At 44.7% G+C, this 19,841-nt stretch overlaps 1 protein-coding gene across 17 annotated transcripts in view; it reads right to left on the reverse strand.

Moving 5' to 3' along the window:
• PARP6 (poly(ADP-ribose) polymerase family member 6) overlaps positions 1 to 17,116 on the reverse strand; it is a 28,301-nt gene extending 11,185 nt beyond the window's left edge. For 2 of the 17 annotated variants that reach the window (XM_073801208.1, XM_073801202.1), the window contains exons 1-14: positions 15,478 to 17,113; positions 13,369 to 13,570; positions 12,640 to 12,717; positions 11,564 to 11,658; positions 11,050 to 11,110; positions 10,728 to 10,818; positions 10,228 to 10,294; positions 7,290 to 7,439; positions 5,986 to 6,196; positions 5,368 to 5,421; positions 3,251 to 3,346; positions 2,858 to 2,950; positions 1,471 to 1,596; positions 140 to 205 (exon numbers count right to left, since the gene is read on the reverse strand). In XM_073801208.1, coding sequence (XP_073657309.1) covers positions 140 to 205; positions 1,471 to 1,596; positions 2,858 to 2,950; positions 3,251 to 3,346; positions 5,368 to 5,421; positions 5,986 to 6,196; positions 7,290 to 7,439; positions 10,228 to 10,294; positions 10,728 to 10,818; positions 11,050 to 11,110; positions 11,564 to 11,658; positions 12,640 to 12,717; positions 13,369 to 13,371 — 1,191 coding nt within the window. In that variant the 5' untranslated portion in view covers positions 13,372 to 13,570; positions 15,478 to 17,113. Of the gene's footprint in view, positions 1 to 139; positions 206 to 1,470; positions 1,597 to 2,857; positions 2,951 to 3,250; positions 3,347 to 5,367; positions 5,422 to 5,985; positions 6,197 to 7,289; positions 7,440 to 10,227; positions 10,295 to 10,727; positions 10,819 to 11,049; positions 11,111 to 11,563; positions 11,659 to 12,639; positions 12,718 to 13,368; positions 13,571 to 15,477 lie in introns of those variants that run through there. The other 15 variants (XM_073801210.1, XM_073801209.1, XM_073801206.1 and 12 more) reach the window with 14 other exon arrangements.
• Between the last annotated feature and the right edge of the window lie 2,725 nt (positions 17,117 to 19,841).

A 19,841-nucleotide genomic window follows, 5' to 3' on the forward strand; every position in this document is an offset into this window, starting at 1 on the left:
AAGGCTAAAGAGGGAAAACTAAAGAGAATACAGTGAGGGATTTGAGTAGCATCTCTACATCTTCACTCCACTTGCATGAATTTCAAACAGAACAGGGCACTTAAGTGGGCAGGCAGGGGACAGGCAGAGGGTAGAATACCTGGGTCATCTCCCGGATGGACATCACACTATCCAGAGCTTTCTGAAGTCGCTCATAATTCTTCTTCTGTGGAGAATCAATGGGAAGAGAAGAACCAGATGAACAAAAGTGGAGGAGAGTAAGACATGATGAAAAGGATGGGCCAGATGTACAAAATAATTCTAGGCCCCAGGGAAACAGCATAGTATGTCATGGAAAGAACACAGATTTAATGTCAAAAAGTTCTAGAATCACATGCTAGTTCTTTTTTTACCAGCTGAGAGTAATAGGGTAAGTTACTTAACCTCTTAGAACCTCAGTATCCCTGTATGTAAGTGATGATAAAAATTCCCACTACCCTCAGAGAGATGACCTGAAGATTAAATAACGTATGTAAAGAACCTGGTATAGTGCCTGATACATAGCAATGAGAGTAATAGTGAAGCACTGTGCTGGGTACTTGTGATGGTCAATTTTGTCAATCATCAATTGTGTCAATTTGGGCCATGGGTGTGTCTGGGTGTGGCTGTGAATGGGTTTCTGGAGGAGATTAACCTTTGAATAGCAGATTGAGTAAAGGAGACTGCCATCCCTATTCAGGTGGGACTCATCTAATCAGCTGAAGGCCTGAATAGAACAAAACAGCTGAGTAAGAGTGAACTTCTCCAGCCTGGCTGCCTGGAGCTGGGACATTGGTCTTTTCCTACTTTCAGACTGGAACTGAAAAATCAGCTCTTCTTAGATCTCAAGCCTGCTGGATTTTGGATTGGAACTTACACCATCAGCTCTCCTGAATCTCCAGCTTGCCCACTACAGATCCTGGTACTTCTCAGCCTTCATAATCACATGAGCCAATTTCTTACAATAAATTTCTTTCTCTAAATATCTTCTATTGGTTCTGTTTCTCTAGAGAACCCTAACTTATACAATATTTTATATATATTATCTCCCATTTTTATAACAGTAGATATTATCTTTTTACAGATAAGGAAATTGAGGTTCAGAAAGGTTAAGTGATTTGCCTAACACCATTCAGCTAGGGAGTAGCAGAACCTCAAATGGAATCAACGTCTGTCTGGCTCCAAAGTCTGTATTATTCCCTATCATAACATAACTAATATTAATCGTTCTCCCCTTCTTCTGAGAAACTCAGAAGTTATTATTTATCTTATATTATTAGTTATGTTTAGTTATTTATTCACTAAAACGGCTAAAGCAAGAGTTCCCAAGAAACAAGTGCTCCATTTCTTCTGTCCCCTTATTCCAAGCTGTTGGAATGACAGCCCAAAGTCTTCCACTGTCTTTTAACACCTCTGTTCCTGAGTCCTGATTTTCTTCCCAAGCAACTATACCTTAGGATTAAAGGCCAGAGTCTTGGGATCAGTGGGGTCCACCACAGAGGGATAAGGCTCAAAGATGATGCTCTTTCTAGGGGACTCCAAAGCTGCCCTACACATGGCCACCAGCAGATCCACCACCTTAAGAGAAAGGAGAGAAAGGGGGCAAAAGCTAAATGATTTCCCAGTGCTGGGAGTCACACAGTACCCAGCATAAGTCTACCTTCTGGAGGTTCTCAGCATTTCTCTTTTTTTTTTTTTTTTTTTTTTTTTTGCGGTACGCAGGCCTCTCCCGTTGCGGAGCACAGGCTCCGGACGCGCAGGCCCAGCAGCCATGGCTCACGGGCCTAGGAGCTCCGCGGCACGTGGGATCTTCCCGGACCGGGGCACGAACCCTTGTCCCCTGCATCGGCAGGCAGACTCTCAACCACTGCGCCACCAGGGAAGCCCAGCATTTCTCTTTTTAAAAGCAAATATGGAAAAAAAAAAAAAAAGCAAATATGAAGTGTGGAAGAGGGATGGATTTGGAGCTTGGGATTAGCAGATGCGAACTATTATATATGGAATGAATAAACAACAAGGTCCTACTGTATAGCACAGGAAACTATATTCAATATCCTCTGATAAACCATAATGGAAAAGAATTATGAAAATGGATGTATATATATGTATAACTGAATCACTTTGCTCTAAAGCAGAAATTAACACATTATAAATCAACTATATTTTAATAAAATTAAAAAAAGACAAATGTTTATGATTTTTTCATTAGAAAATATAACCTCATTATAAAAATTCAAGAACAATGTTTAAAAGGGTGATTAAAAAAAGAGGAAAATCATCCCCTTGCCCCCAAATCTCACTCCTCACAGGTAACTACTGCTAAGTTTGATGTATATTCTTCCAGATGTCTTCCCTACAGAAACTGTTATTTTATTATATAGGCAATAAAAAAAAAAGAATTCTTTATACATACTGTTGTGTTTTCTTTTTTATATATGCTATAATTTTCTATCCAAAAATTTCTACTGCAAAGGACATACCATCATTCTTTAACTGGACCCTGTACAGAGGGGCTTGTATCCACTTTTTTTTTTAAACTATTATGAACAATACTAGGGAATTCCCTGTAGGTCCAGTGGTTAGGACTCTGCGCTTTCACTGCCCAGGGCACAGGTTCAAATCCTGATCGGGGAACTAAGATCCTGTAAGCCACGTGGCGCAGCCAAAAAGTAAATAAGTAAAATATTTTAAAAACCCACTATAGTGGGGTTTTTTATACTATAGTGAACATCCTTACACAGAAAAGCATTTCTGGAGATTAAATTCCAAGCAGTGAAACTGCTGTGTTCCCCAGCCTTTCTTGATCCCAATTCCCCAGCAGCTTTTCCCTCCCCCATACCTCTGCTCCAGTGGCCACCTCCTCTGCAGCTCCGGACATGACTCCCAAGGTGTAGAAGGAGAAAACGCACAGTTCACGAGTACAGACGGCTGGCTGAAGGGACATATTAGAGATGGTGATGGCAGGAGGTGTCCAATAAGAAGGTATCATAGTGCAAGAGGGGTGCCTGACCTCAGACAACTCTAGATTGATATTCACATATCCTCATCTTTCCAAATAGGACTGCTGAGATTTGCTTTCTGAGAAAAACAATTATTTCTAGAGTCTCAAGGAGTGTGGACAGAATTCTACCTTTACCATAGATCCAGGAAGAAAGGAAAAATGGAGAGATGAGGAAGTAAGGGGCCTCAGCTAAGGGTGCAAGAAAGAGGGTTACGAAACAGAGGCATATACCTTGAGCATGGACCCATTCTGGAAGACATGCTGCTCATCACACACCACGCAGTACTCGTTCAATGTTGGAATCCTCTGCTCTGCATATTTCATGATCTGAGGAGAGAGAGATTCTACTTATCTTTTGGAAGCCCGGACCCAGATGTAGGAAATAATCTGAACTTCTTTTCCAGTTACTCTCCTACCTCCCAGCCTTGTGCCTAAGGTAGAATCTGTTCTTGGATCCTGCACTTAAACTGATAGCCTAACCCTAGAGCTAAGACTATATAGTATAATAAAAATAAGATCAGCCATGGTAGAAGACCTGGGTTAACATTCCCTCCCTACTACTTAATACCATATATAACTTTGGGCAAGTCAATTAACCTGAGCCTTGGTTTCTTCATTTACAAAGTGGACATTATTCACCTCACAAAGGTACTGAGAGTAAAAAGATGATTTCTGTGAAAGTATTTTATAAACAAGTACTAATCAAACTATTAACATTAGTTGTAGTAATTACAGATTGCCCCCATGTGACAAGTGAGTATTCAGTCCATGATCAGATGCCTGAGAAGCCATTTTAACTACCTAGAACAATCAGCCTGTAAACTGATCAAGACCATAGATAAAACTCTGTGCTGGGAAGACAGCACAAATCCAGAGCTCATGCAGCAATATCCTAAAGTGTTTTTTTGGGGGTTTTTTTGGTTTTTTTTGCGGTACGCAGGCCTCTCACTGTTGTGGCCTCTCCCGTTGCGGAGCACAGGCTCCGGACGCGCAGGCTTAGCGGCCATGGCTCACGGGCCCAGCTGCTCTGCAGCATGTGGGATCTTCCCAGACCGGGGAACGAAACCGTGTCCCCTGCATCGGCAGGCAGACTCTCAACCACTGCGCCACCAGGGAAGCCCCTAAAGTATTTTTTATACACTCTGTCTTAGCATGGCTTTTGCAACCATGTACACTTTGTGTATAAATCAAATTGTTCCCATTTCACAAACTTTTGGGATGGTAAATGGACATGCAAGGGCTTTTATTCATTCATTTAATGCAGATTTATTGAATGCCTACTATGCACCTAGCTCAGTGAAAGTTCTCCTTGATTATTCAATAACATAAAAGACTGTCTTCTCAGACCCCATACTCCAACAGAGAAGATGTGGTATGTACACAACTTAATTACAATTCAAGGCAGCATATGGTACCTGACACATCAATGTCATATAAAACAAAAAGCATCAAAAGAGTTCAATGAGAGGGGACACACTTCCAGCTAATACATTTCAAGTAACAGAGAAGATTTTATGGAAAAGCTGGCATCTGAGACTTGACTGCAATAGGCAGATATAGTGAGAAAGGTCAGTGGAGGGAATGACATGAACAAAGATAATGGAGATGCAAAAGTGAAACCATGGGGCATCCCTGGTGGCACAGTGGTTAAGAATCCACCTGCCAATGCAAGGGACACGGGTTTAAGCCCTGCTCCAGGAAGACCCCACATGCCACGAAGCAACTAAGCCCGTGTGCCACAACTACTGAGCCTGTGCTCTAGAGCCCATGAGCCATAACTACTGAGCCCGAGTGCCACAACTACTGAAGCCGGCGCACCGCAACGAAGAGTAGCCCCTGCTTGCTGCAACTAGAGAAAAGCCTGTGCACAGCAACAAAGACCCAAGGCAGCCAAAATTAAAAATAAATAAATTAAAAAAAAAAAAAGTGAAACCATGTCTGGAAAATAAAGAGGGTTTAAAAAGAAGCAAATGACCAGAAGTGGCTAAGCAGTGAAAGTTTGTGAGGAAAAGTGAAGCCCACTTGAGCAAGGATGTCCAGGATCATAAGAAAATCAGTGTCAATCCTTCTCTCATCTTGGCACCAGCGCACTTAACATTTGCAATGTCTCATTTGGCACTTGATTGTAAGTGGTCTATAAGCGTTGTCTTCCCAATAATGCTATAAGCTTCTTGATGGTGGAAACTATGCCTTCTTTTCTCCTATCCACACAACACTCAGTATAGTTCTGGAAGCAGAACAGTTCAGGAAATGTTTGCTAACTGACTGAAGAGCTGGGAGATGTTAGGGGATCAGATGGGTCAGAAAACAGGGGAAAGGCTTTGGAATGAACCTTTGGACTTGATTACCTGGACAAGGAATCCATATTCCAGAGTGGGGATGTTTTTGCAGTGACCACTGACCTGATGAGAGGAAAAAGACAGACTCCGTGAACCTCCTATGAAGCTGGTGACTAGAAAGACCTCACTCACGCCCACTACCTAAAATTCTCTTAAAGTAGCTAAGCCCTAACGCTGATCGGTCTAAGTAATCCCCAAGCTGCAGAGAAGACTTTCAGACATTTTTGCCAAGGTTCTTAAAAAAGACTCACCTCAAAAAAAACAAAACAAAACAAAAAAGACTCACCTGTCCTTAAACCCCTTCAAGGTAGGTGGAATAGGTCTGTAAAGTAGCTGACTACCAAGTCCTAACCACAACCTAACAAAATCATACATGACATCTCCGTGGGATGCCCAACCCCAGACTCTCTGCTTCATGACATACTATCAGAGAAGCCTGCCAGACTGTTCAGATATAAGTTCACAACTATTAAAAAATGTGTTCCATTCTACTCACTCATGATTCATGCCCAGGTTTGGTTTATGATGCCTGGACAACCAGACCCCCACTCCATTTTGAGAAGCTGTATTCCCACACTTCCCCTCCCACCCTCTGACACCCAAGTCAAACCCTCCTCAGCCATGTACCAAAGGAGAGGTCCATGCTGGGGGAGGGAGGCCCACGTGCTGGGGGCACTGGAGACCTGCCTGGGGGCTGGGAGGGTAGCCAAACACCTCTACTTTGGGGTTCTTCATGGTGCAGGAGATGGAACGGTTCATGAGGCGTCCAACTCGAAGCTCTGGTACACCCAGTTTGCCTTTCAGCATGGAGTCCTGTATGATAGGGAAACTTGGAGACCTGAACACAGAGCAAAGAGAAGTGATGAGACTGAGGATTCAGTATGAGCACTAGAAGAGGCCTGGAGGGACTTCCCTGGGGGTCCAATGGTTAAGACCCCGCACTTCCAATGCAGGGGGTGCGGGTTTGATCCCTGGTCAGGGAACTAAGATCTCTCATGTCACGTGGCATGACCGGAAAGAAAAAGAAAAGAAAAAGAAGAAAAAGAAGAGGTCTGGAGAAAGAATAGATGAAATGACCTAAGACAAAGAGCAACTCATATCTGAGGAAAGTTCCATTGGATCAAACTGTCAAAGCAAGTAGATCACTACACAACTGGTTTGATTTTTATGTCATTATCTATGTGTTCTTCAGATTGGAACATGAAGGGCAGGCAAAGGCAAAGCCTAGGTCATTCTCTGCAGCACCTAGGCCAGGTAAGGAATGATACCCTGGAGAGGATGCCTGTTTCACTTAGTGTGTGTGTGTGTGTGTGTGTGTCTGTGTGTGTGTGTCTGTGTGTGTCTGTGTGTGTGTGTGTGTGTGTGTGTGATTAAACTACTAGGCAAGAAATAGTTGGACCCCAAAGAGCCTAATGTCTGTCTGTCTGTCAATAATGGCACCTGGAAAACTACAAATCTGGGTTTGTATTTGCCTTTGGGAAGATCAGAAGGCACCAGGGGGGATAAATGTAGGCCTAGGATCAAAGAATTGAGCAATATTTATTTCCAGAACCTAGGTAATAAATCAATGTGCCCTTCCATAAGAGCAAGGACTTGGGGCCTATTAGCTCTGACTCTGCCTCCTTAGGATAGGGAATAAGGATAAGTGTTGAAGAAAGTAAAGATGGAGAGATTAGCATACATTTCTCCAAACATGTACCATGCGCTAGGTACTGTGTTTTACATAAAGGACGAGATATGACTACTGGGTCAGGAGTAGAAGGGTAAAGACACATAGGGGACAGGACCATGTGGGTGGTATTAGTAGTTAAAGGTACAGAATTTAGAGGACCTAGGAAGAGGATAGAATAATTTACATAATCAAGAAAGTGGGGTGGAGGCTTAGTTGAGATTACAGTGATTAGAGATAATCAGCTCATGGAGAAACTTACTTGGGGATGGGTGAGAAGATGCTGAGGCCAGCTCGGAACTTCTTGATGGTACCACTTGCCTTGAACCAGCTGTGCCTCTTCTCCTGCTGGGTCTTTAAGAAATCGTTGCTGAGATGTTTCCATTGTTGGGATGTAAACATACCCAGGATCCTAAAGAATTAAAGAGCAACAGGCTTAAAGAAGTTCAGGCAGGGGAAGCCCAGGTCAAGAAATAGGACTATGAAAGGCAACTAATCTAAAATTCAGACCCAGGGACTGCAAAGCTAGTTGTTGTAGGGGAAGGTGTGTCTCAAGACCCCACTGATAATAATCTTAGCACATGGAAATGTACTGTCCTAAAGTACCTCTTTACCTTCATGGGTAAATTCCCACTCCCTTACCTAGTCTAATGGACCAGAAAAATTCTTAGATGCTTTGCCTTTAGAGGGAGATCTCAAAGGTGAGTCTTCAAAGGCTGTGAACCTGGCAATTTACTGCCAAGAAGAGCTATACTGAAAGTGGAACAGAAGTGGTGAGTATCACCCTCTGCCTTATGAATAGTGAAGAAAAGGACAAGGGACACGAAGGGTATGACATTGTTAGGCAAAACATTACATCCCCAAATTTATGGTTTCCAACTTGGGCTGGGCCCTCAGCTAGTCTTGTCAGTCCTTTCACTTGTCCTTGATCAGTTCTCTCTAGTATCACTCTACCTTATTATTCTAAATCCTTATCACCTTCTTTAAGCTCCTAACTTCACCTACAACTGATAATCTCTCTTCTCAATAGAAAAAACTGAAGGCATGAGATATCATCTTCCATAATTTTGCAACCCTACTACAGAATCCATTTCCATTTCTACCCTTACCTGATCCCTCCATTCTCTGGAGACAAGGTAACCTTCCTATTAAGGATCAATTGCTCTGTTTGTCCTCTAGATCTCAGCCCCTCATGGGACCTTGATCTGTCAATCATCCCCCTCTCCTGTCAGTTCCTTTACTGAAGTCTACAAAAAGTTTCAAGTTTCTTTACCTCAGCCTAGCTATCTCTCCCTCTTCCCCTTATATCCTCATCCAAATTTCTTAATCCACACTTATTGTTTCTATTTTGTTGCCAATCACTCACTTCTCCAGAATACTTACTGTATTCTGGTGTCTACCTTCACCACTCCACTACAATTGCTCTCACCTTGATGCTAAATCCAACAGAAACTCCTAAGTTCTCCTCTTACTCATCCTCTCTGGCATCTGGCCCTCCTTGTAGAAATGCTCCTCCTTGCCTTCTCTGACTCTATTGTCTTCCCATTGTTCTCCAATTTCTCTGACCTACCTTCAGTGTTTCTTCTTCCTCTACCTACTCCTGCTATTTTGTCTGGATTAAAGGGTGTTCTGCCTTTGATTTTATTTTCTTCTCATTCTATCATGCTCTCCTTTAGCAATCTCATATTCTACACTGGGTGCAAGTCTCACCCATACACTGCTATATAACTTCAACCTGAACCTCTCTTGTAAGTATCAAATCTACATATCTAACTCTGTATTGAGCATCTCCACTGGAATATCCTAAAGTTAACTTTAAACAACATGTTTAAAATGGAAATAACTATCTGTCCTCATCCCACAAATGTGCTCTTCTTCCAAATCCCTATATAAATGAGTGGTATTATAATTTACCCAGACATCTAGGCTGGAAACCTAAGAGTAATATTCCACTATTCCTTGGCTCTTATCATATACAACATACCCAAATCATTCTTCAAGTCTTATTGATTTTAAACCCTGCAAATTTCTCTAGTCTATCTCTCATCTCTAATCTTACCTACAGTTGTACTTTGGTTCAGGCTTTCATCATCTCATGTATGGACTTCTACAAATGCCTCCTATTAAAACAGTTCTGGTCTCTTATCTCATCCCTCCTACCTATTTTGCACAGTGCTACCAGAATGGTTTTTTTTTTTTTCTTTTTTTTGCGGTACGCGGGCCTCTCACTGTTGTGGCCTCTCCCGTTGCGGAGCACAGGCTCCGGACGCGCAGGCTCAGCGACCATGGCTCACGGGCCTAGCCGCTCCGCGTCATGTGGGATCTTCCCAGACCGGGCACGAACCCGTGTCCCCTGCATCGGCAGGCGGACCCTCAACCACTGCGCCACCGGGAAAGCCCTAGAATGTTTTTTTAAAAACTAAATCTGACCATGTCCTTTCTCTGCCTAAAACCTTTCAATGCTCCCAAAAGCCCAATATCCTCTCTGATTTGGACTCCTTCCTGCTTCTCTGGCTTTAACTTTAGTTCCTACCATTCTCCCCTTGCATTTTACTAGCAATACATAACTACTTGAAGCTTCCTACACACATGCTGCTTCACATAACTATGCCCTTGCAAATGTTATTTACTCCATTGTCTACATGGGCAACTCTTATCCATCCTTGAAAACCAGTAATCATCTCCCTTTCATCTTTCATTCATCCACCTGCCACCAGACTGAGTTACACCTACATCTTCCTCTGTGTTCTTTCTAAATCTTACATATTCACTTGTATTAGAACATGTATCCACTGGACTCTATTTGGAACTTGACTGAGTTTACTTCTCAGTATTGTATACCAAATACTTAGCAAGGTGCTCAACACATTCAATAAATTAAAACTGTCTGAAATCCTAGAGCCCCCACTCTGAGGAAATGTGATGAGCATGACTCTAATTCCAGGGTTGCACTTTTCCTTAAATGCTAAGTACTGATGAGTTTCACCTCTCACCTCCAGGAAGCCTCAAGGCCAGATACCCCAGAAACACAAGCTCCCTTACCTAACCATAAATTTGGCTCCCCAAATTTATTTTAGTCTTTCTTGGGCATATCTCAGAAATACACTTTTGGAAGGAAACATTCAAGAGTCTGCCTGTCCATCCACATGTCCATTTCTCTTTCCCTCAATGTTCATAACCAGAAAGATCAAAGTTCTTACTTTTTCAACTGAAGACCCAGCCCAAATCCTTCCTTATTTGATGGCTGGAAAACCTCAATTGATGGTTCTGCAAAGAGAAGAGAAAGCTCCTACTATGTATCCATGTCTATCCTCCTGGGAGTCTAAAGCCCCAGTTCAGTGGATTAGCTTCCTCAGATTCTAAGGGTACTCTAAACAATAATGATGGACAAGGGAAATATCTGAGGCAGAGGGTAGATTCTGGGAACTGTCTGACCAATTTCGGATAGCCTCAACTTATACTGGAAGTTGAGGGGAAGGGGAGGAATAAGTAATATCTGGGAACAGAAAGGCCTTTAAGGCATGACTATCAGGCAATAGGGTATGAAGACACCAATGAGAAGAGACTGAAAAGCTCCTACCAATGGCCTACAGATTACACCAACAGGTCTTGCTCCTAGTTTTTCTCTACCTCAGTTAACTTAGGACTTTGGATGAGACCACACACAGAGCACCCACATGCCCAAAGTCACTGCCTTTACCCGGTCCATCAAGGTACTGGGAGAGTGAAAATCGCAGCCTCAACACAATAGGTTCTGTCCGGAGGACCTTCCAGGCTGTAGAAACTTCCTCCTAAAAGAGTAAGGTCAATAGTTTCTAGTTTAGCAGCAGAGAGGAATGGACTTGAAGTTTTCGCTATATGATACACACATGCACACAGCACTGTCTGCTGATGATCTAGGAAAAACAGGCATGAATAATATGTGCTTCAAATACAGCAGTCAGGAACAAGACTCCAGGCCTACATGGCAAAATCCACAAGCCCAACTAGACATGTTTTTGGCAGGTACCAGCACCACTTACATCGAGGAAGCTGATGTTGATGTGGAGGTCAATGTCCACGTCATCAATAGTTCCATATTCTCTATAGAGATACAGGCAACCACAAGTGAGACTCATTAAGGGAGAAAGAAGGGAACAGAGACTGAGGTGGAGGGAGAACTGAGCCTGGGGATAAGGGAGAGGGAAGGGTGGAAGGCAGCTCTGTATTTAGGTTCTTAGCTACAGCCTGAAGCCACTTTTATGATCTGGGCCTTTGCCAGGCCAGAAGCCCTTCTTACCTCAAAGGTGAAACTATCAGCCTAGAGGAGTCTAGGATACGAGGGAACTTCTAAGAAAAGTGGCTATACTTTCCTACTTACTCCTGTCAGCCAACCTCAAGTATTCCAAATAACTCCCACCATCATTAAGCTCAAAACTTATCAAGGTCCACTAACCACCCGCGCCCCTATCATACCATAAAGAAAAAACCTCTACCCTTTTAACAACTCAGAAAGAAGTGGCTGAGTCCCCTGCCATCCCTGAAGTAGAGTCCCACCTGATGGATACAGAGTTTTCACTGTAGATCTCCTTCACTGCTTCAATGTCTGCATCAAGCTGTGGGTGTCGATATAAGTCAGCTGCACAGCTCCCCTAAGTCAGGAGGAAAAATGGTGGAGGGGAAAGACAGAGGGGAAGAGATGAAAAACAGAACGTGATGAAACATCCAGAACAGGGATATCAAACTACAGCAATACATACAAGCAAAAGCTGCGTATGTGAAGGGGCTTTTGGTGGTGGCCATAGTTGGGCCACCAGACAAGTCTCATTGACAGACAAGTCTCCCTCCACCACCACTCTAGGAAGTTTTAGGAGACCAACTGCAGGCTTTGCTTAAGGAGTTCACATCCTTAAGCCTCAGCTTCTTCTCTCAACCCTGACCAGGACACTTAGGGATCCCTTCTGTAAGAACTCAGAACAGACTGAAGAGTACAGAATATAACTCAGATTGGTTCTGTCTAGAGTCCAACATTCCTGCTCAGGATCATGCCCTAGGCAGTGATAGCATTAAACAATCATTGGTAGAATAATCTTCTAAAATTTTGACCCTAATGAATGAAGCGACCCCTGCTGGCTAGTGAGGGAATAGCCAGAAAATAATGTTTTACAACTAAGAACATATGGGTCAGCGGTCCCCAACCTTTCTGGCACCATGGACCAGTTTCCTGGAAGACAACTTTTCCACAGACCAGGGTGGCAGGGGTGGAGGGTGGGGGTGGGAATGGGGATGGTTCGGGCAGTAAGGCGGGCAATGGGGAGTGATGGGGAGCGGCAGATGAAGCTTTGCTGGCCTGCCGCTCACCTCCTGCTGTGCAGCCCGGTTCCTAACAGGCCACGGACCACGGACCCCTGATATGGGTAACCTCCATGTACAGAGGGTGTAGTTTACACTGGGAAAGATATGAGTTCCAGGCAAGAGCAAAGATATGAAATCAGCATTGACAAGGCAATCCTCAGATAACACTGACGTTGTATCTTCATCTCTACTCCAAAATAATCTTTCATTCTTGATGTATCCAGAGAAAAGCACACATTTAGACCATCCATCACGGGTTTTGGGGGCTGTAATCTCACCTGAACTCCATAGAGAAATTCCTCTGATTCATTATCTCCCTCCGAATCATCATCATTCCAGAACTGGCCTTTGATGTCCTAATGATGAGAAATAAGGATACAACCCTTTGTTGGGTCCCTGTTATCCCACGGAACAGAGTGGGGTTAGGATGGGAAACAGGTTTCCACAAAGAATGGGAGGTCCCTTGGGATAGAATAACTGAGGCCCTAATCCCTTTGCTCCCTTCCCCTCACCCTTTGGGAGCGTCTCACTCTCTTCCTGAATCTGGTCATATCCATGGTCTAGCACTGACTTGGTGTCATGGAGGAAAGCGGTAGGGAATTTTAGCCTTCTTAGGTATGGGGTATGATGATTGAGGCTCTGATAGACAGTGTGAGAGGTATGAGGAAGATTTCAATGTCAAGGTTGATTCCTAGGCATATCTAAGTTCTAGTACAAGCTGGCCTCTTCTGGATCATTACCCAAGATGGCTCTCAAGCATACCTAGCTCTTTTGTCTCATAACTCCTTTTCTAACCCTAATTTAACTCTCCCCTTCCTTCCCAAGAAAGCTCCCTATACACACACCAAGTAATACTGTTTCCATGCCCCTTCTCCTTCCTTTAACTTCAAATAGCCATTCTATTTACCAAAAGGGTAGGAGGGAAAACACCGGGAAAACGTGAGGTCTGCACTTTGTTCCATCTACCCCTGGATGATCAGTTGGAGAGATGGGCAGTCAGTTCTCACCATTGGGTCAGTGGGTCACACACACTCCCAGGTCAGTGCTAGGCAGCACCCCTCCATACCACCAGTTGAACCCAGGCCAACGAGATGGGCATTTAGGAGGCCACAAAGGGAGACAAGGGAGGGAGGGGGAGATGTCAGGGGCTGACTGGAGATCTGCTGAGGAAGGCAGGCTCTACTGTTGTGGTGGTAACAAGTCACTGTCCTGTAGAAAGTAGACAACAATTGATCTCATCACCACTTAATAACTGGGTGGCATATACACAAGCACACATTTATGGGTACACTTTTATTATACATATGTACAGACACTTGCACACAGAGACATACTTGCATGCATGTACACACACTTGTACACACAGTTCTTTAAAAATAATGAACCGTGAAAGCACTATACAAACATAAGACATTATTGTTCTCCAGCTGGAGAGTTGTGATTGAAGCAAGTTCTTGCTCTAGTTCATAATGCTATATCAACCCCGAAGCCAAAAATGATGACGGTGGGACCAGATGCTTATGCTACTCAGTCTAGTCAGTTCATTTTAGAATATTCTTCATAGTGCCAACCACCATCAGAAGCAGACTCTTTTTCTGGATTCTTTACCTCTAGTTACTTCTCCAAATTGAGTCATTATCTCTTTTAACACCAGTATCCATAAAAGCCTTTATATAACAACCATAGCTACGTTTAAAAGTCCTCAACAACACTGATCATTCTCCGGTAGACACAGTCTGAGTTGTCACAGCCAAAATAATGCCCTGGATTCCTCCTGGAACCTACTCCCCAAATAATGTAATAATGATCCTTAGAAATGCTCAGAAAAACACTAACCCCTACCCCTTTCACAAGATTAAAAACCACTGTCCTAGGCCTTCTTGGCTCTGCATTTATCTCAGTTTCATCCACTCCAACCTTACACAGAGGTGTTCTTGGTCTTTAACATGGTTCTATTTAATCTTAGGTTTCTAGATCAGTGGTTCTCCAGTAAGGTCTGTGGATGTGCAGCATCAATATCACCTGGGAATGTGTTAAAAATGTAAAGTCTCAGACCCCCTACTGAGACCTACTAATTAGAAACTCCAGAGGTCTAGTAATCTGTTTTAACAAGCCCTCCAAGTTATTCTGAGAACCACTGTTCTAAATCCTTGCCTGTTCCAAGGGCCTATGGTCTGTTCCTCAGATAACAACTTAAACTTGGTAACTGACGCAGAATGGAGTTATAAAGCACAATGCCAGGGCAAACAGCACAGCAGTCCTCCAGCTGGCAGTGCTGACAAACCCATCAAAAACAATATGCAGGAAAAAAAATGCAAAAGGAAACTGCAACTGAAGTTTAGAGGTGAAATGGCCTGATACCTGAGATTTGCTTTAAAATACAACTCCAGCACAAAAAGTGGGGGGATGGGGGGGAGATGAAATAAACATGGCAAAATGTTGATTACTGACAAAGCTGAATGATGAGCACATAAGGTTTCTTACACTCTCTACTTCTGTATATAGTTGGAAATTTTCATAAAAAGAAAAAAAAATCAGAGTCTACTCTTGTACTCTTGTAAGGGCTCTCTCTAAAAAGTTAACTCTAAATGTGAACAGGAAGATTACCACTAAGACTCCATAAATGTCTTCTTGCTGTTCTTCAAACATTATCAAGCATCTTCCCACCACAGAGCCTTTGCCCCTGCTGGCCACCCTTCTTGGAATGCTTTTCAACCAGATACCCACACGGCTTACTCCTCTACCCTTTCAGATCTCTGCTTGAAGGTCACCTTGACTATCCTATATAAAACAGCAAAACCCCAACACACAACATACTAGCACTCTCCATCCCCCTTCCTTGCTTTTTTTCCACAGCACCTACCACGCTCTGACGTACAAAATGTTTGTTTATTGCATTTATCTCCCACCAGAATGTAAGCTCTATGGTGGTAGAGGCTTTGACTCTTTTGTCTATAATGTCAGCCCCTCAACATGCATTTATTGAATGAGTGAATGAATGAATGAACTGTCTGCTGGAGACGTAAGCCAAAGGGGAGAGACATACAAGAACTTAAACACATCTACGCAGACAAAAATCATACAGAAATGATTTTAAAAAGCAAGACTCCATTCACCTTCAAGAGCAGCCGAGAACCAGAATATGAAGATCTGGTGGCTGTGTTTGTGAGATTTGAAAATAAACAGTCAGGTGCTGATCTGGATGATCACAGAGGAATAAAGAGGGAGGCACTAATGTCCAGCCTGGGCTGTCTCGGGTTGGGTGGTAGGATGATGACAGCGTAGGCCAGAAGTACCAACTTTCACAAGCTCTCTGTCACTGTGGAAGTCAAGAAAACTTAGTCTCTCTCCAAGGGCTGTTGCTGCTTGGTTTCTGTTGTTATCACAAGGAGAAAAAGGTAGTTCAGAGGAAATTTTTCCTGTCCAGGGAAAAGACAATTCAGAAACTACCACCTTTTTCAAACCAGGCTGTTTCAGTGAAAGGGACTCCCACCTTCTAATCTCAAAGCTCATTTCTCTGGAGAGATGGAGAATGGGTTTAAATAGTGAAGAGTGGGAAAAGGGGAATGGTGGGTAGTTATGGAATTCATGGAATCACAGACATTTTAAAGAGGAATAAACCTGAAAGATGGTCTATTTCAAAGCTTTCATGTTATGTATAGAATAATCAGGTGTAGGGAGGTCGAGCTACTTGCTTAGGGTCAGGAGTAAAGTGGAATTGGGACTTACGCACATCTGACAGGTTCTAATTACAGCCACTCCTGTGATTTGGTTACAACCACTTAAGGGAGTTGTTAATGAATTAAGCAAGAGAGACCTATCTAACTTATCCAAATGAGGTAAAGCAGGGAACCTTTCAAGAAAGGCCAGGCCAAATACAGACTGTGTGAAGAATGCCCAGAGAAGGGTGTCTGTTGTTCAGTGCTTTGGATGATGGCAGCTAACGGAGAATTTGCACGGGGACAGGCCAAATGTAAATAAGCCTCGAGTCCGGATGACAAAGGTCCTGGCCTAGGCCCAAGGGCGCTTCCCCGGTGTGACAACTTTACATCTAGTCAAAGCCTCCGATCTCAACGTTTATACTCTGGGTTTGACTCCCAGCTTTGTGGTACTGGGCAAGCAGGTTACTCCGCTCTACAGCGAGTGCTCCTCTCAGAAAGCCTAGGCCACGTAACAAAGAGTGCGGGGGAGAAGCCACAGACCTGCGATTCCCGCTATCCAGGGTACCCGGCGGAGGCAGAGGCCGGCGTGAGCCTCTGAACACTGGCTGCCACCGCGCTCTCAGGACAGGCCCTGAGGCCTCCTTTAGAGGAGCAATTAAAAGCTCTTCTCCGGTTTCCTCCGGAGACCCCAAAGACACCCAACACCTGCCTCCCGGGGAAGAAGCTCTGTGCCCGATCTGTGTTGCCAGCAGCCCAGCAGCCCAGCCTTCAGCGAAGCCTGTCAAGGCCAGGAGGGCCCCTCAGAGCCAACCGGCGCAAGCCCCTCACTTTATCCACCCCGGCCGAGGCGGGGCGGGCCCCGCACCCTTCCCGCGGCCCGGCCGCCCCGCCCCGTCCCTGTGGCGGCCGCCTCACAGGCTGGCCTCGTGAGTACTCACGGCGACCCCGGGCCGCGCGCGGCCGCCGCCGAGGGAACTAGCGGCCCGGGACGCCCCGCGGGGGCGGAGCGGCAAGCCAAGGGGCGGGGGCCGGGCCGGGCGGACGAGGTCGCGCAACTCCACGCCTCGTCGTTCCGTCACGGCCGCGCTCAGCCACTCTGCGCACGCTCGCGCGGCGGCACCGTGACCACGTGGCCCGCTTCGGACCAACCGCCACGCGACCTACCCCTAGGCCCACCACCTCCCCCGACGCCTGGTTGGGGCGCCTGCGCAGTGATCGCTGGTTGGGAGCGGGGTGCGGAGCGGAGGGTGGCGCCTGCGCCCTGGGGCTGGGCGGGTGCGTGGAGAAACAAGACAGGCCCGGCAGGTGCACGGAGGGCCCTATGAGCAAAGCTGTTGGCGTTTGGCGCCCCTTGTGGTTGGGAGGAAGGAGAGGGGAAGGCAGTTCCGGCTACCTCTCTACTTTAGAACCCGGGTGGTGGATAAAGATTGAGACAGTCCCCCTGAGACCCTGCTGACTCCAAGAATCTCTAGTTTGTAACACCTTAGGGTCTTTTAATTCTTTTGTTTTTAATTTTTTTTTCTTTTTTGGCTGCACCACTCAGCATATGGTATCTTAGTTCCCCTACCAGGGATTGAACCTGAGCCCCCTGCACTGGGAGCACAGAGTCTTAACCATCGGACCGACAGGGAAGTTCCAGCCTTTTTTAATTCTTAAGTTTAACTCTTTTGCTCCCCTGGTAGCTGTGGTGTGCTGGAAAGCACTCTGGCCTTCTATTGGGACAATCTGGGTTCAAAGCTTGGTTTCAGCACTTACTGATTGTGCAGCCTTAAACCAAGACTTTCACTTTCTGAGTCTTAGTTTTCTCATCTGTAAAGTGGGGACAGTGATATCTGTTTAATGGGGCTGTTGTGGTGAGGATGAAATGAGATGGTGTGTCGAACCGTATGAATGTGCAGGTATTTGACTCTTTGTATTTTACAAAACAGAAATTTCATATGGTTCAACCTAACACATATAAAGTAACCAGCAGAATACCTGGGACTAGGAAGTCGTCCATAAATGGAAGCTGTTAACCGTGGTTATTATGGTTATTCCCCTGAGACGTGGCCAGACCTCCCTTCATCCTTATCAGAATTGGGTGTCTTGGAGCTCCCATGTGCCCCTCTTTTCCATCAGCACTAATGGGGAAAAGTTTATCTTATATCTACTTACCTTCCTCATTCCCTCTTTTTAGCTAGACACAGCGTACACAAGGAAGGCTTTGGCTCCGAGTGATGTAAACACGTGACATATCTATCCCTCCGGAGCTGGCCTCAGTCAGAATTTTTGCAGTGAGGGACTTCCCTGGTGGCACAGTGAATAAGACCCCGTGCTCACAATGCAGGGGGCCTGGGTTCGATCCCTGGTCAGGGAACTAGATCTAGATCCCACATGCATGCCACAACTAAGAGTTCACATGACCCGGCACAACCAAATAAATAAGTAAATATATATATATATATATATATATATAATTTCACAGTGATTTTTTTACACTTGGATAACCTCAGCATCTCCCTTCTCACTCTCCCTCCTTTTGATATCCCTGCTCTTCTCACCTGGCCTCTGAGCCTGGGCTTCAACACTGTCTTAATATTAGTTTGTTACACCCATTGTGTATAATAACTGAAAAAAGTGAGGTATATAAAATAACAGGACTTGGAGCCTTAGTGGCAGAATGTAGAAGTTCAGAGTCATTGGGGAAGGAGTTGGCTCTGCTCCCTCAAACAACTCACCAGCAAGGGCCTCATAGCAGCTTTGGAGAGCCAAGCCTGTGTGGAAGTGTTCGAACAGAAGCACTTTGGGTAAGCACGGGAGGTCTGTCCCCATGAGTGGAATGTCAAAGTCCCGTATTCCATAACCTTTCAGGATTTCCCCTCCTCACTTCCCCCCAACTCACACCACCAGCTCTTCTACTCATTATGAATCCCATAAATCTCAACTGCCTCATAGTTGATCAGTATTTTCCTGGCTTCACTTTTTCCATCCGGTCTAGATCCTATGTTCAGTTACTTTAACCACATTTTTGCTAATATGCTTGCCCTTAAAATCATAACCACAGATATTCCAGCCATCTACCTTCTCTATTCTCCTATCCTAAACCAGGATAACGGAAATAACCCAGTCCCGCAGAATTGAGCTTATGAGTGGACACTGTTTTATGTTAGTCCAGCCCACGAGCCCTATTCTTTGGGAATTAAGTTTTCCACACTCTCTCTCCAGATCTATAGGCTCCAGGGCCACGTTTGTCTTGTGACCCCTGGCATTCTGGCTGCAGTTTATCAAACTGTGAGTGGATTCCTAATGTGAGCTGAGCTAAGCAAATGTTCTCTCCTGGGAATCTTGGATTAGGACTGAGAGATTATGTTTCTAACTGGACTGGTTTCTTGAGCAGAAGAGATACATAAACTCAGGAGCTATGGTGCATCCACCTCCCAGATACTATGAGGAATGAGGAATGGAGAAAGTTTATTTGCAGAGAGAGAATGAAGCCTGGACAGGCAGAGACCAGAAATCATGAGACTGCTGTCTGGTTCCTGAAAGTTTTCCAGACCATTTCTGAGGCCCTCTGACCTTAGAATCTATGAGTCACCCTTATCTAGAATAAATTGTTAAGAAAACTTACCCTGGACCCGATATAGAGCTACAACAAATTCACAGTCTCCTCAGCTAGGCCCTGAGTGTACCCAGCAATCCTTCTACACATCAGCTTCCGCCACCATCCCCCCTTCTGCTTCACAGAGAAAATAAAGGCAACGGGGAGGAAACTGCTTTAATGTTCAGCCCCCTCCAAGCATTTGAATCTCTCCCTCCCTTTCTTTCTCAGAGGTAGTGAG

Source organism: Tursiops truncatus, chromosome 2, assembly GCF_011762595.2.
Source record: "Tursiops truncatus isolate mTurTru1 chromosome 2, mTurTru1.mat.Y, whole genome shotgun sequence".
Taxonomy (NCBI): Eukaryota; Metazoa; Chordata; class Mammalia; order Artiodactyla; family Delphinidae; genus Tursiops; species Tursiops truncatus.